The sequence below is a fragment of the Rattus norvegicus genome, chromosome 18 (assembly GCF_036323735.1).
Source record: "Rattus norvegicus strain BN/NHsdMcwi chromosome 18, GRCr8, whole genome shotgun sequence".
NCBI lineage: Eukaryota > Metazoa > Chordata > Mammalia > Rodentia > Muridae > Rattus > Rattus norvegicus.
The window spans coordinates 60,912,550-60,927,549 of NC_086036.1; the positions used below are offsets into that span (position 1 = coordinate 60,912,550).

The 15,000-nt window shown below is 48.0% G+C and overlaps 1 protein-coding gene across 19 annotated transcripts in view; it reads left to right on the forward strand.

The window, feature by feature from the left end:
• Nedd4l (NEDD4 like E3 ubiquitin protein ligase) overlaps nucleotides 1-15,000 on the forward strand; it is a 332,907-nt gene that overhangs the window by 248,632 nt on the left and 69,275 nt on the right. For 18 of the 19 annotated variants that reach the window (XM_063277199.1, XM_063277201.1, XM_039096679.2 and 15 more), the window contains 3 exons: nucleotides 2,465-2,515; nucleotides 14,036-14,097; nucleotides 14,424-14,526. In XM_063277199.1, the coding sequence (XP_063133269.1) occupies nucleotides 2,465-2,515; nucleotides 14,036-14,097; nucleotides 14,424-14,526 (216 nt within the window). The remainder of the gene's footprint in view (nucleotides 1-2,464; nucleotides 2,516-14,035; nucleotides 14,098-14,423; nucleotides 14,527-15,000) is intronic. The other variant, XM_063277200.1, reaches the window with a different exon arrangement.

Consider the following 15,000-nt stretch of genomic DNA (forward strand, 5'->3'; position numbering starts at 1 on the left):
AGATCTCCCAGCCTGGCACGCCTTGGAGAATTCAAGTAAACAAATTGATAATGAGGTAGCATGGAATGACGTGCCAAGGGAGCACGTCCAGGGAAACCGCAAACGTCACTCCAAACCGTATTGCCATGAGAGTCCCCTCAACTCAGATGCAACACCCGAAGAGAAGCCCTGAGTTGGTGTGTACTTGTCTGGCTCTCCAGCACTTACTTGGATTAAGAGTGTAGGTTGGGATGGACTCAGGAAGCTCCTGCCCAGGCAGGGACTCAATCCTCCGGCTGGTCATACAGCACTCGGGTGCAAGTGCCCACCTCTGCAGCTTGCCCAACCCAGCCTTTTGCTGCCACCACCGTCAGGACTGGCTACTTGGCTTTTACCATTTGGCTAGGGCTGAGCTCATGCAGTCAGTTTGAAACTAATGTCTTTTCCAGCAAAACTTGGAGAGCTCGCAGAGATTGATCCAGAGCTTTTGCTAAACCACATTCAAATTCACAATCCACCAGTTGCCTTTTAGATACCCCTGTGCCCTGATGACCAGGTTCTGTGTCTTTCGAGTATCAGTAGTTGGGTGAGAGGGGAGAGGAAGCCACAAATGGCATTACTGCTCTTCTCGAATGCACAATTGTGGGTGATAGTCAACGAATCTATTTCGTTTTTGTGTGTTGGTTTGTTGTACAGTTAACCGACATTCATACAGCTCCAGAGTTTATACTGTTGACCAAGTAGAGAACAAGTAAACCCGCTCCATAGTTCCTTATACAACTGTCATCGGTATGCGTCGGGGTGGCTGCAGATGGGACTGCAAGCTGGGCAGAAGCGCTGCCCGTTATTTTCCAGGCCTTCTGCTGACTGCTGCCTGGACAGAACGTGTCGGCACCTCCCTTCCAGCCTCTGCTGGTCAAGGATCCCACGTGGGATCGTAGCTAAGAAAATGCAAGAACCGAAAATTCCTCAAAAGCATTGGTAGCTGGGGAGAGAGCTCAGTCAATAGAACATTCATCAGGTGTGAATGAGGACTTGAGTCCAAGCCCCAGAGGCCATGTATAGATCCGGGATGGTGGGTATGTCCTGTAATCTAGCACTGGGTAAGCAGGGACAGGTGGATCTATAGGACCTTCTGGCCGGCCAGCCTAGCATGCACGGTGAGCCCCACCGCAGTGAGAGACCCTATCTCAAAGAACAGGATAGCCCGAGGAGTGACACCTCCCTCCGGTCTCCCCTCATCATGTGGCCCAGGTGCGTGCACACAAGTGCAGAGCGTGCATGCATACACGGAGCTGCAAACATTGAGGTGACTCTCGGTCTTCATACACATCTGACCAGTGCTGAGTTTCCCTTATCCTTCATGCATCATTCGGAGGAGACAAGTTGGCTCTCCAGCTAATCCCACTTTTAATCTTACCTAGAAGGAAATACCCAAGCTTGGAATAAATCATTTCCATAAACCCTGTTCCTGTGGCCCCGCCGTCCCACTAAATGGGAGAAGTAGCATCTGTAAACTGGAATATTTCTCAGTAAACCAACCCAGTGCAGATAAGGTTCTCTAGGTCTGCTTGGTTTTTGTTTTTTGTTTTGGGGGGTCGGTGTTTTTTCATATAGCTGTGGCACCCTATGCAAAGAATTTTCTAGCATTCATTTGTTTTCATGAGGTATAAACAACTGTGGGGGGAGGCAGTTGTTTTGATCTGGTGTGTGCCCACTGATCTATAGCCCTCTGGACCGCAGGGTGTGTAGAGCATGCTGCTGGGCACACTAGGCTAGAGCCTGGCCCTGAGCTCTGACTCTCTGGGTGACTCCCAAAGTCTGAGATTGGATCAGTGAATCCGATAACCAAAGCCACATTGGTCCCATTTAAGACCTAAAGAAGCATGCTGTGTGGTAGGTCAGGAGAGCAAGGAATACAGCATATCCAAAGTTACAGACTTCCTCCCAAGACATGGATTCTCCAGTAACATACTGATTGGATGGGGGCAGGGGAGTCATAGCATTTTTCCCCCTTTTTACGACCCACAGTTTATAAGATGTATTAGTAACCATGCTTCTTCAGACTCTGAGCTCTCGGGAAGCTCTTGAGTTTATGGCAGGATAAGTACGTGTTGAAATGTTCCAAACATTTCTGTCCTGCCTTCTTTTTAAGCTGTGTCCAACTCTGCCCCCAAACCCTAAATGGCCTTATACACTCCTCTTTCCTGACTGGCCACATGCTCCCAGCCCTACAAGAGGATTCCTTGCCCTGCTTTTGGGGGTAGGCACAGAGTGTCAGTCACTTAAAGATCAAATGTTGGAGCTGCACTTCCCGGTCTGCTGGTGACATCGTGGGGCCTCATCTTGGCTGGCTGCCTTCGTCCCCGCCCCCTTTTGCTGCACCCATCCCAGGTTCTGGACTGCTCTCTTCTCTGTGCAGTTTTACAAAACTTCAGCCACTCGGGTTACAGATGGAAACATTAACGCTTTTTCTTCTTCACAGACACGAGACGACTTTCTGGGCCAGGTGGACGTGCCTCTTAGTCACCTTCCGGTAAGGACAGCTCCAGACTCTGGGTTGCATGCGGGGGTCGGAGGTTTCAGGGATTTCCACCGTGTGTCTGTAGAGTATGCCGGACATGATAACGGGACTGAGACAGGAGCATATGCTCTGGCCATGGCTCTTGCTAGAAGGTGGCCCTCTGGAGGGGTCATATAGAGGTCAACTTGGCTGTGAAAGTCCCCATCTGAATCACATGACTGCTCTTGTCAGCGTGTCCGGCTCACCTCTCTTCTCTGCTCCTCCACCTGTAACCATTGCCCCTTATGAAATAGCTACTTTCTCCTGTCCACGTTCATCTTAAAGCCCTGGGTTTTGTTTCCATGTAGCCTTTGGTATGGCTTGGCGGTCACTTCCCCTTTGGTTAAAATAATCGCACTGCACAGGCTGCTGTTTCCCAGTCTGTATGTTTACAGCGGTCCATCTGCTGGGAGGTGGAAAAGAAGATTCTGTTGGTTGTGGGTGTGCTTGTTCACCGACAGTGCCACCCTCACCTCAGAATGTTCCAGGTTAGTCTCCAGAGCTCCGCCTCCCTTCCTCCCTGCTCAGTGAGGAAACAGTGAGGGCTGTGGACTGTGACTGAGGTTTGGAGAGTCAGTCACCTGCATCCTACGTCAGTGTAAATGGATGGCAGCTGCCATCCCTAAGACTGTTTCACCCCCCCTCCAGGCCATGTCCCCCCCACCCCCACCCCCACCCTCAAGCAGCTCAAAGTGTCAGAAGTAGCGGCTATGAGAGGAGAATCAAATACTTCTGCCTTACAAGGGCATCGTGTGTTTCAATCCTTGTGCAAGCACATAGCATAAATAGTCTATAAACTAAAGTGACTGGTGTGTGTGGAAACCTGCTGTGTGGAAACGGGGTGGGGGGGTGCTGTTTCTGACGGTGAGTGTTAGGAAAGACCAGGGAGGCTCTGCAGATGCACTGGGAAGCAATGCAATGGCGAAAGCCGTGCCACTCTCTCTTGGGATGTCAGCTAAGGGAGAGAGACTTTAGGAAGTGCATTAAGATGTGTGTTTCTAAGTACGAAACTGGACCTCAGGCACCAGGACCTGTGGATGTACTGCATGGAGCTTCTATGAAAACCATACCTGAAACCTGGGAATTTTTTTAAGATTTTTTTTTTAACATGAGGTAAATGGCAAGAGTGCATACCCACAGATGCTGGAACATGGTGTCCAGCAACCTTGGAGCCTGCCTCTGAGCCACCCCATGTGGGCGCCGAGATGCAGACTTTAGTCCTCTGATAAAGCAGGGAGCATCCTGAACCACTAAGCTGTGTCCCTCCAGCCCCAAACCGGGTGACTCTTTCCAGGTCTTCCTGAGAGTCTCTGAGTGTCTCAGAAGCTGCATGGAAAACTGTGTTAACTAGGATTGTTATTACTGTGAGGAAACACCAGGACTGTGGAGAGGAAAGGATGACTCGGCGTATACCTCAGCATCACAGTTCATCACCAAAGGAAGTCAGGACAGGAACTCAAGCAGGGCAGGACCCTGGAGCCACAGAAGGGGTGCTGCTTGCTGGCAGCTCCCCCTGGCTTGCTCAGCCTGCTTTCTTATAGAACCCAGGACCACCAGCCCAGGGATGGCCCCACTCACAGTGGACTGGGCCCCATCAATTGCTGACTAAGAAAATGGCTCTAGAGGCTTGCCTGCAGCTTGATCTCAGGGAGGCATTTTCTCAGTTGAGGCTCCCTCCTCTCTGATAACTCTAGCCTGTGTCGAGTTGATGCAAAACTAGTTCGTTCAGAAAGCTCCAGACAGTCCTGACTTGGTAAGTTTCCCTGTCTGTCATGCTCCTCAGGTTAAAACTGGAAAATCATGCTTTGAGACAAGGTTGATCAATTGGCTGCTTTTCATGTGGCCGTCCCCAGCCACTCTTTTCCCTAAAGAACCATCCGTGTGTCCAGGGAAAGTGTTGGCGCATAGTCTGTAGGAGTCGTTAAGTGAGGAGCTAGAGAAATGGCGTAGAGCATTTGCTGCATTCTTCCAAACAACCTGAGTTCAGAGCACATTACCCATGTGCGGTGGCTCACTGCCACCTGTTAAGTCCAGCACCAAGGGTCCTGACATCTTCTGGGGCACTCACTTGCACAGACACAGACACCTGTGCAGACACAGACACATCCACATGCATATATACAGGCACACGCCCAGATCCATGTACATATACAGGCACATACACAGACTCATGCACATACACACATACAGGCACATACACAGACACAGCACACGCACATACACAGGTACATACACAGACACTTGCACACACACAGGCACATGCACAGACATATACACAGACACATGCACAAAGACAAACACATTTGTGGCTTTTGTTTTTCAGTTTGTTTGTTTGTTTGTTTGTTTGTTTGTTTGTTTTATATCCTTAAAGGATAAAAACAATGCACATCCTTTAATCCCTGCATCTGAGAGGCAGAGGTGAGTCATCTCTTTAAGTTTGGTCCTGGGTGGGACTCTGACACCCCCACCTCAAAGGAAAACAAAAAGAGCTCTAAGTGTAAGTTCCACCACCTTTCTCCAGGCTGCCCTCTTTTTGTGTGATTTAGGGGTGGCTGGTTTAAAAGGCGGCATGCTTCCAGCGAGTAGAGGAGTGTTCTTTAAAGACCAATTCAGTACAGGGAATAATTGGGCTTTGGGATTTTGAGTGATAACCAGGGTAAACTTTCAAAGAAGTCAGTGCTATCAAGCCCCAACATGAGAACAGAAACCAGCTCATTAAGAAGATCATTACATGATCAAAATACATCATATGAATATATGAAAGGGGCACAGTGAAAGTCAATTTCATGTAATTAATATATGCTAAGAATTTTTTTAAGGTTCCACAGAATAAACAGGACATTCTTCTGGTCATAGAAATACCCAGAGAGAAGCCTGGTACAGCACCATAAGCCCAATAAAGCAGTGGTTCTCAACATCCTGATGCTGCGACCCTTTCATACAGTGCTGTGGTAACCCCCACCCATATAATTATTTCCCTTGCTACTTCATAACTGTAATTTTGCTGCTGTAATGAATTATAATGTAAATACCTGCGTTTTCCAGTGGACTCGGGCAGCCCACGTGAGCCACCGCCAAGGATACGAAGAAGACAGGGGAGGGGAAGGTGGACCCCTTGTGGTCTATGCAGCAGCAGAAGCCAAGTGTATTATGTACTTGGCCTTGAGAGCCTGGATTTGAAGTACTACTACGCGTGTGCACAGATGTTCCTCCTGTGTGCTAATGCAAGGTGCAGATGCGCTGTTTGTGTCCAGTCTGTTTGTGGAGTGCATCATGGATGTCTCATCTTGATGGCTGTTACTGAAAAGATGTCAGCTCAGGACCCCCAAGACCAAGTTCTCAGAACAGGCTCTCCTCACAAAAGAGATTCGTTCGCCTCAGAGGGGCAGAGGGCAGGAATGAAGGATAAAGACAGGAGATAGAGGAAGAGGGAGAAAAGGGGAGGGAGAAAGGGAGCAAGGGACTTGGGGAAGGGAATTTCCCTGAGGGAAACAGGACAAAGGCCTGCCTCTGGATAGGGCAGAGACAGACACGGCACATAGGAAAATTGCGGTTTATAAAGGTCCGAGGGTATCCCATGTTAGGACGAGGTGTTTAATTTTAATTGGCCATGTTAATCAGGTGAGCCAAGGTGGGCTTTCCATTGCTGGAGTTCAGTACTTTGATAGCTGGACCTCGGCGGTCAGCCTCAGGAGGACGAAGTGAACAAACATGGGAACAGACGTTGGTGGTTAACTCTAGGAAGGCCATCTAATGGTTTTAGCAAGGTAGGGGGATTGGGAGAAGGGCAGAGCCTACCAGAGCTACACTCACCATGCCCAAGCCGGCCAGAGTCTCTTCACCGTTAGACTATATATGTGGCCTACAGGTCCAACATTTGTCAGAAGTATCCCACTTTAGGTAAGAGAAGCTAAGACAATGAAAAATCTTTCAGTCGACCTAATAATTATTACTCATAAAGAAGGTTGGGGTTGAGAGACGGCTCAGTGGTTAAGAGTGTTTGCTGTTCTTATGAACAGGCGACCAGAACTTAGGCTCCCGGCACCCACGTCAGGTGCCTCACAACAGCCTACAACGCTGACTTGAAAGACTGTGAGTCCTTCTTCTGGCCTCTGTGATCACTCATGTGCACAAGCGCGCGTGCGCGCACACACGCACACACACACACACACACACACACACACGCATACAGGCAAACACACACAAAGGTAAAGATTTTTAAAAAATCTTTACATGATGCAGAAGGCCCATGGAGAGCTGGCATGTGGGGGACAGTGGCCCCAACAGCTGCTCCTCCTAGCCTTTTTAAGGGCTAAGGGGCCTGATTGAGTATATGGTTATTAATTGACAGTGTAACCTCAGTAGCAGCTGGAGAATTCATTCCTTGAACAGATATTTGCTGATAAGTGGGACTCTGGTCTTTGTAGATGAGTCAACGAAGCACAGTCCCCCTTGTGGAGCTCGGTGCTGGTGGAGCTCGGTGCTGGTGTTACAGCAGCCACGTGACGAGGGTTTGAAATACAGCTGGTGTGGTAACAGAGCCCACTTACAAGTGTTTGTTATTTTCATTAAGGATCAGACATAAGCCACTTTGGCAAGTGGCTATTAATACCAGATGACACTTTGGAAAATTAGGCCAGAATTCCCCGCTTTGGATCAAACACGGTTCTCATTCCCTTTTTCCCTAGGTCATACTTTCTGTTACTGGGGCAACCGTGGGTTGGGGATCCTAAAACCTGTCAGAAAGGCTTGTCAGTTTCTTTCTTCCCCTCTCACTTCACATCATTTCTCTGTAATTATGCATACAATTATACCAAGGTATTTAATTTAGATAATAATAAAAGCCTTCAAAATTAAGATCATAGGAATAAAAATAAATTGGGTTTTTTTTCCAAATCCAGATTGACTGACTACTTAATTACCTGTTCCTCCATGTTTATATATATATATATATATATATATATATATATATATATATGCACATATATACATACACACACATACACACATATATATACACATATATACACATATATTCAGTTTTTAAAGTAGTATTGTTATGCTCTATTTATTCTTCATTGTGCTTGGTGTTACATGCTTCTGTCGTGGCATGTAAATGGAGGTCAGAAAATAAACGGTCTCTCTTTCCACATGTTGGCCGTGAGGACTGAGCTCAGGCGATCAGCCGTGGCAGCTTGCGCCTGCACCCACTGAGTCATCTTGCATGCCCTATAAGGACATATGATGTGATGTGCTCGGAGAGGTGTAGTCCCTCCCCATACTCCACTACTCTCTCCATTCCCATGCGCTGGCCCGTTTCTCCTCACAGACACCACAATGAGAGAAAACATGCAGTGTTTGCCCGAGGTTTGATTCAATAGACTTCAAAGCAAATTAATCAGAAACAATAAAAGTGATTTCATACTGAATAAGTACGTTCCTTATTACTGTATCTCAAACTAGTAATGAGCTGCTGTCTTACTAATTAGGATATTACATCTTTATTCTTAAGGAAGTGTTGTCTCGGGCTCCTTCTGGATGCCCAGTGTAGCAGAAAGCTCTTTGGAAATCAGGGATTTGATGGCAAGGGGACAGGAGAAGTGACCTTAGTATAAATGGCTATGAACTTGCTTGCAATAACTTGAATGTCCCATTTTATGTACTTAATGTGGTTTTGAGAGAGAAATAATGTAGACCTACCAGCTGAAGCCCTTTTCATCGCTGACAGCCAGTCCCAGCCATTACTGGCAGATCCTGGCCATTTGCCATCTCAAACCTCGCCTTCGGAGTCTTGGGCTTGCTTTCCTGTGTCCATTTGCCACATCAGTTCTCTGACCCAGAGAAGCCCCCCCCCCCCCAACTCCCTGTCATCGGGGCAATTTGGAGGGCCAGTGTATCCCCTGCTGGTGTATAAGCATAGAGGTACAAACTTCCACTTTGTGGAACCCATGTCTCTGCCACAGACCATTGCTAATAGCTGGGCACAAGGATTAATTGAGCAGTGGCCATTCTGTATCCGTCCAAATTGGCAGATTGCCAGGAGAGAAATGGGGACGTGCTGAGAGCCAAGAGGTGGGCAGGGGAGTTGGGACAAAGTTGCTATGCATGGTGGGTGGTCACCGCCTGCTATCCCAGAGCAGACGAGGGAGGCAGTGACAGTAGCAACCAGAATCACCTCCTTTGATCATGGGTTCCTCCTGCTTTGTACTCAAGGGCTTCGAGATGAAACAAAGTAATTTTAGAATCCTGATTCACTTTCAGCCCTGGCTGTAGTCCCACTTCCCAGGTTTCAGTTGTGTGGAGACAGGGAATGGACGAGAACTAAGGTTTGAGCTGTGGGGGCAGCTGGGACATCTGCTTCCTTCTCTCCCATTCCTGGCTGTTTATCTTCAGGGTTTATTTTCTACTTTACTGCACTCTGAGGAGAGGGCTCAGGCAGAGCAAATGTGGCGATTGAATGTTTGTGTAGGGCAGAGAGCTAAGGTAACAGTCAGTGCTCTGACATATTGCCAAAGGACAGGCTTTAAGAGGGGAATCTGCCGTCAGATGTGGCCACCTCCCATCTGAAGATGGGTGAGTTCTCTAGGGACCCTTGCTGGCCCCTGCTTTCCTGCACGAGGAGAGTGCCCTCAGAGACAAGGCCAGGTTGCCACCTAGCTCTGTGCCAGAGCATCAGAGCCGTTCCAGTGTTCCCTGAGCAGAGGCTCTGTGGCCTTGGTGACACACTTGTTACCTAGGAGATGCAGGCTGGCAGCAGGACCGAGCCTGCAGAGATGAGAGGCTGTAATGAGGACAGTCCTTTCGCCTACCAGCTGCTCACTGGTGCTTCCCTGCCAGTGGGGCTCCTGCTGTCTTCACAGGGCCACAGGAACAGCCTCGGCTGTGACTCCGTGTGATGGCTGGTCATTTTAAGCTTCTCATTTCAGGCCCGTTTGCAGTCCATCATCGAAACTGGGCATAGTGTCCCTTGCACCTTCTGAATAGGGATAAAAATAACCGAAAGGCATCCCTCATAACAGGATGAAGTTCTGAGAGGTGTTCTCCCGTTGCACCCTGGAACCTTCTCCCGCGGCCTCTTCCCTTCCACGCCTCCCCGTCACCCCCACAGCCCCTAATGTCCCCCCCCTACCGCTGCCAGTTCCAGATTCTCTGCATCCTTGGACAGTCATTGCGCTAGGTAGAGAGAAGCTGTTGCAGAAAGGCAAATGTCTCTGTCTCAGCCAAGGTTGTAGCTGTGTAGCGTGCGTTGACTGCTTTCCTAGAGCGGAGCGTTCTCTGGAGGCTGAGGTGGCCTCTAAAGCAGTCTAGGTGGTAGACGTTCTTATGTTCATAGCTGCTGGCAGGATAATGATGATCTCTCAGGTCGATACCATCTGTTCCTGAGGGCGTTTTCTAGGTGAGGAAGCCTGGGTCCTGAGAGGAAGGTGAGTCATCCAGCAAGTGGCACTGCTAGGCCGGCTACTGGTTCTCCAGGACTGAGGGCGCTCCTCCAGCGTGGTCAACAGAGGCAGCAGGAGCCTGAGGCTTGGGAGCGGTCAGTGGGTTTTACCAGGTTTTAAGTCTGGGCCTCTAGCAACTTTCTCCTACATATGCCTTCAAGATGATTTATTTACCACCTATCATAGAGACAAGGATTCTACAAAAATAGCCACTCCCTTTAAGATGGCAGCACCATCCAAAAGACTGGCCCTCCCTCACCCAGGTCCCATGTGCAGCATCCCTCTGTCAACTTTGCTCATCTTTCTCTGCTCTGGTCTACTTTTTGAGGAAGCTAAAAAAATAGGGTGCACTCTAAGATGTTAGGGAGAGAGAAACTCAACAATGGAAGAAAGGAAAGTCTGGTCAAGTGTGAGTCTGTTCTCCAGTCTGGGACTCACCACTGCCTTCTCTCTGGGGAACACTGTCTTTAAGATGAACAAACCTGTTAGTGTTACATCGACTGTTCTCAACCTTCCCAATGTTGTGACCCTTTACTACAGTTGCTTGTGACGTGCACCCCAACCATAAAATTATTTCTGTTGTGACTTCATAACTGTAATAATCTGTTTTTTGATGGTCTTAGGTGACCCCTGTGGAAGGGGGTGGGGGTGGAGGTCAAATGACTCGAAGGTTAAGAAATGCTGAGTTAGAGGATTTTCTGTGAGGTGTACTTTGCACCTGCCTCCTATTGAGTGGCATTGAGTCGGCAACACCGGACGAAGTGAAAGGTGGAGCTGGTCGATGGTGACAGTGGGCAGGATTGTGCCTGTCATCTTGTGAGGGCTTTGTGTAAAGCACCCTCTCAGCTGTTTAGCTTAATCCTCACAATACAGGAAGACCTCATTACTGTCCCATTCTACAGACAGGGACACCAGAGCCCACAGAGGTAAGGACCACCCAGCCTTGTATGTAGTAAAGACAGGACATAGATTTGGGGTCTGCTTCTTGCTCTATGTGTGAACAGAAGATTGTCCGGAGCCCTCTGATGCTCCTCAGTTCCTCATTAATGCCCTCCAACAGCCCTGTAGGCTGTTGGTCTTTCCCATATACTGCTGAATTTGTTCAGTCTAGTTCCTGTGGCAGCCCCTCCCATATGGCTACAACCCTCAGGCCAGGCACTCTAGATGTCACATGTCTGTTCCTTGATACTGACTAAAATTACTTGTTTATCAAATGAATGAAGAAAGGGAAGAATTGTGGGCATTAGTGTTCTTTCTCTAGTTTTTTAGACATATATTTGTTGGAGTATGTGTATGTGTCTATGGGCGGGTACACGCAGAGCTGAAAGAACAAGTTTTAAGAGTCGGCTCTTCACTTCCATCAAGTGGACTCCTGAGATTTAACTAAGGGCCGTAGGCTTGGCAGCACCTTTAATTGCTAAACCATGCCACTGACCCCAGCAATAACATTCCCGATTACCAAGTTTTACATCGTAAGTGATGTGTATTGGAAATTTTTTTGTAGAAAATAACCCCCAAATGTCAGTACATTTGACATATTACCTTCCTGGGGACACTCGAAGAGAGTACAGTAATTGAGTGTTTTAAGTGAAAGTTAATTTTTAGGGCTCAGCTTTTGTAGATGAAATGAATTTATCAACTATTTCTGCACATACCTACTTTCTTGTCTCCGGCTATCAGTGGTGAGAAAAGTTCAAGGTCTGATCTCCTGGGCTCACTTCCTAGAAGTAAGGATGGTAAACCGATAGACAAGTGAGCACGTGACTTTAGTGGTAAGGAACAGATTAGCAGAGGGATAGAACACAAGGTCATATCGTTTAAGACGGGCTCCCTGAGGTAGCTCAGGAGAACCACCCAGAGCTGACTGACTGTCAGGCAGGAGGATCTGTCGGTGCATGGGCTCCATGCTAGGGTTAGAAATGATCTGTTCATGAAATGGCTAAGGCTTCAGGTGTGAACCACTGTCAGGGAGATCGTCACAGTGGGGTGAAGTGAAAACTAAAATACCCAGGTTCAGTCCCCGGAGCCCATGTGAAAACAGTGTCTTCCAGACCCAACAGGACTCACACACACACACACACACACACACACACACACACACACACACACACGAACTCACAGCAACAACTTGCACAAACCTGCGCAAGGTCAAGCCAGGAAAGAGAGATCCCAGCTTGAGGAAGGGGAAGTAGACTGAAGCCAGCCCCTAGCCAAGTGTGACGCCTGCTGGGAAAGAGAAAGCCAGCTTTCTCCACTGGAGCAACACTGGGCATCTCAACCGCTCTCCAGGGTAGGCCCGTGCTCAGGAGCAGCTGGCCAACACAAAACACATTCTGTGCATTTTTGGTTCGGTTTGGCTTTATTTGGTCTATTTTGTCTTTAGGGTTTGTTCGTTTTGATTTTAGGGCTTTCTTAAGAGAGGCAGAACTGGGAATTGGGTGTGAAGAGAAACAGAGAGAATCTAGGAGGAGTTGTAGGGAGCAGGAAAGGATATGACCAAAGAATATTGAGGAAAAAATATAAAGCCAATAAATGAAAACTCATTGTAGTGTGTACATGTGTTTATAACCGTCTGCCTTACAATTCTAACAGTGAGGAAGCAGGCACAGGAAGATGCTCTCACCCCCACCCTGGGTTTCTGATCTGTCACACTAGCCTAATCAATGAGTATCTAACCTAATCAACGAGTATCAGGCCAGTGAGAGAGGAAAAAAAAAGCAGTCGGTGCCCAAGGTTGTCCTTTGGCCATCGCACAGAAACAGTCAAATACATGTGCACCAGGAAAAGGGGGAGAATAAGAGAGCAGAAAGCCATTGGGAAGAAAGGCTATAAACAGAATTCAAATGTAAGTACATACTCTCTTCATTCTCCTGACATAATATATCATTGTATTTTAGTTTGCCTCTCTTCCTATAAAAGCAAATATTTTGGATTGCATATTAATTTGACAGGATCAAGTATTTCAGGTTTGACCATATACATTTTAAAAAGAATAGCGGCACAGATTTTTCCCCAATTCCCTGCTTTATTAGCCAACCAACTTTGCATGTTAAAGTGAATCCCAACATCTTACCGGATAAGCATTCATGCTGTGCTGTTGGTTGCTTCTCTGTTGCTGTGATAAACATCGTGGACCAAAAGCAGTGTCGGGAGGGGAGGTTTATTATAGAGGGAAGCCAGGGCAGGAACTGAAGCAGAGACCACCAGCCCAGGGTGGTACTTCCAACAGGAGGCTGGGCCCTCCCACAGCAATCATTGATCAAGTAATATTGGGCAGACATGCTAAAAAGCTGATCCGATGGGGGTGATTCCTCACTTGGGGCTTCCTCTTTCCAGATGATTCTAGTTTGTGTCAAGTTGACAGACTAAGAAACACAGAGGCCGGTTTCACTCACTGATTCATGAAATGAGCCCGTGGGGGTGAGGGCTCCCTGGATACTGTGCATAGGGGTGAGGGCTCCCCAAATACTGTGCATGGTGGTGAGGGCTCCCCGAATACTGTGCATGGTGGTAAGGGCTCCCCGGATACTGTGCATGGTGGTGAGGGCTCCCCAGATACTGTGCATGGGGGTGAGGGCTCCCCGGATACTGTGTATGGGAGATGGTATCGACTCAGTCAGGCTGATGACTCGATCCTTTCACATGCAGCATTAAGTTGCAGCCCGAGGCTGGGCCTTGCGATCTGTTTGACTCTGTGTTTAGGTTTCTTCAGGGATAATGAGGCACCACTGACCGCCGGTTTTCCAAGTTAATCGACTCTGGGAGATTGAGGCCATACCCTGCAGTTAGAAATTATACTTGGCCATGGTGGCTATAATTTTGTCATTTGTCTCTGGCTGGGCTTGACTACTAGAACCTGATGTAGATAGTGACATCTAGTGGATCTTAGATAGACTTCTGCGGGCCTAGAGGATGTGCAGTGAATCAAGCCAGCTCTTTTTTTTTTTTTTTTTTAACCTTTGCCATGTACTAAGAATATATCCTTCATATTCCTGATGAGTGTCAAAAATAGGAAATTGTTGCTTTTCTGCTAATTTATTTTTCTTTCCCCTAGACAGAAGATCCAACCATGGAGAGACCCTATACATTTAAGGATTTTCTCCTGCGACCTAGAAGGTGGGTAGGTGTAGGGGTAAGGCTTGCCAGTGGGTGTAAGGGTGAGTTTTGAGGGTGGTTGTAGGGATGAGGATTGCAGGTGGGTGTAGGGGTGAGGCTCGCCGGTGGGTGTAGGGAAGATGTTTGCAGGTGGGTGTAAGGGTGAGTTTTGTGGGTGGGTGTAGGGGTGAGGATTGCAGGTGGGTGTAGGGATGAGTCTTGCCAGTGGGTGTAGGGGTAAGTGTTTGTAGTATTGGTTTCCCTGAGGACAGTTTCAGCAAACACCTTAAACAAGGAGGACGGAAACAAGCCATAGCCTTTACAACTGGTTCTCTTCCTGTGTGCAGTCATAAATCACGCGTCAAGGGGTTTTTGAGGTTGAAAATGGCCTACATGCCGAAAAACGGAGGTCAGGATGAAGAAAACAGCGAGCAGAGGGACGACATGGAGGTAGGAGAGACGGCCGAGGGCCCTGGCCTCTTCCTTGCTGCCCAGCTCACCTGAATTTCACTTCGAGACTGTCACTGGAGAAAGTGGTTGTTCATAAACCTAAATGTGAATTCACGTACATAGACCCTGAGTTTGTCTTTGGAAGTCCTCCAGTGTGTGACTGTTTTAGCAAAAAATGAAATCCCCATTTTATGTCACAACACAAATAAGAGGGCAGGCAGCTCTTCATGCGGTCCTTTTAATTATTTGTCTGGCTGCTGTTATGTTACAAAATACCTCTCCAAAGCCACTTAAGGAAGAAAGGCTCACATTTCAACCCAACGAAGTTGATCGTGGTGGGGAGGTGGTGGAAGTCGGAGCATGAAGCAGCTGGTGAGACTGTGTCACACAGTCAGGAGGCAGAAGGTGGGAAGAAACAGGATTCAGCTGTAAATAAACAAGGCCCACTCTCGGTGACTCCAGCAAGACTCCACC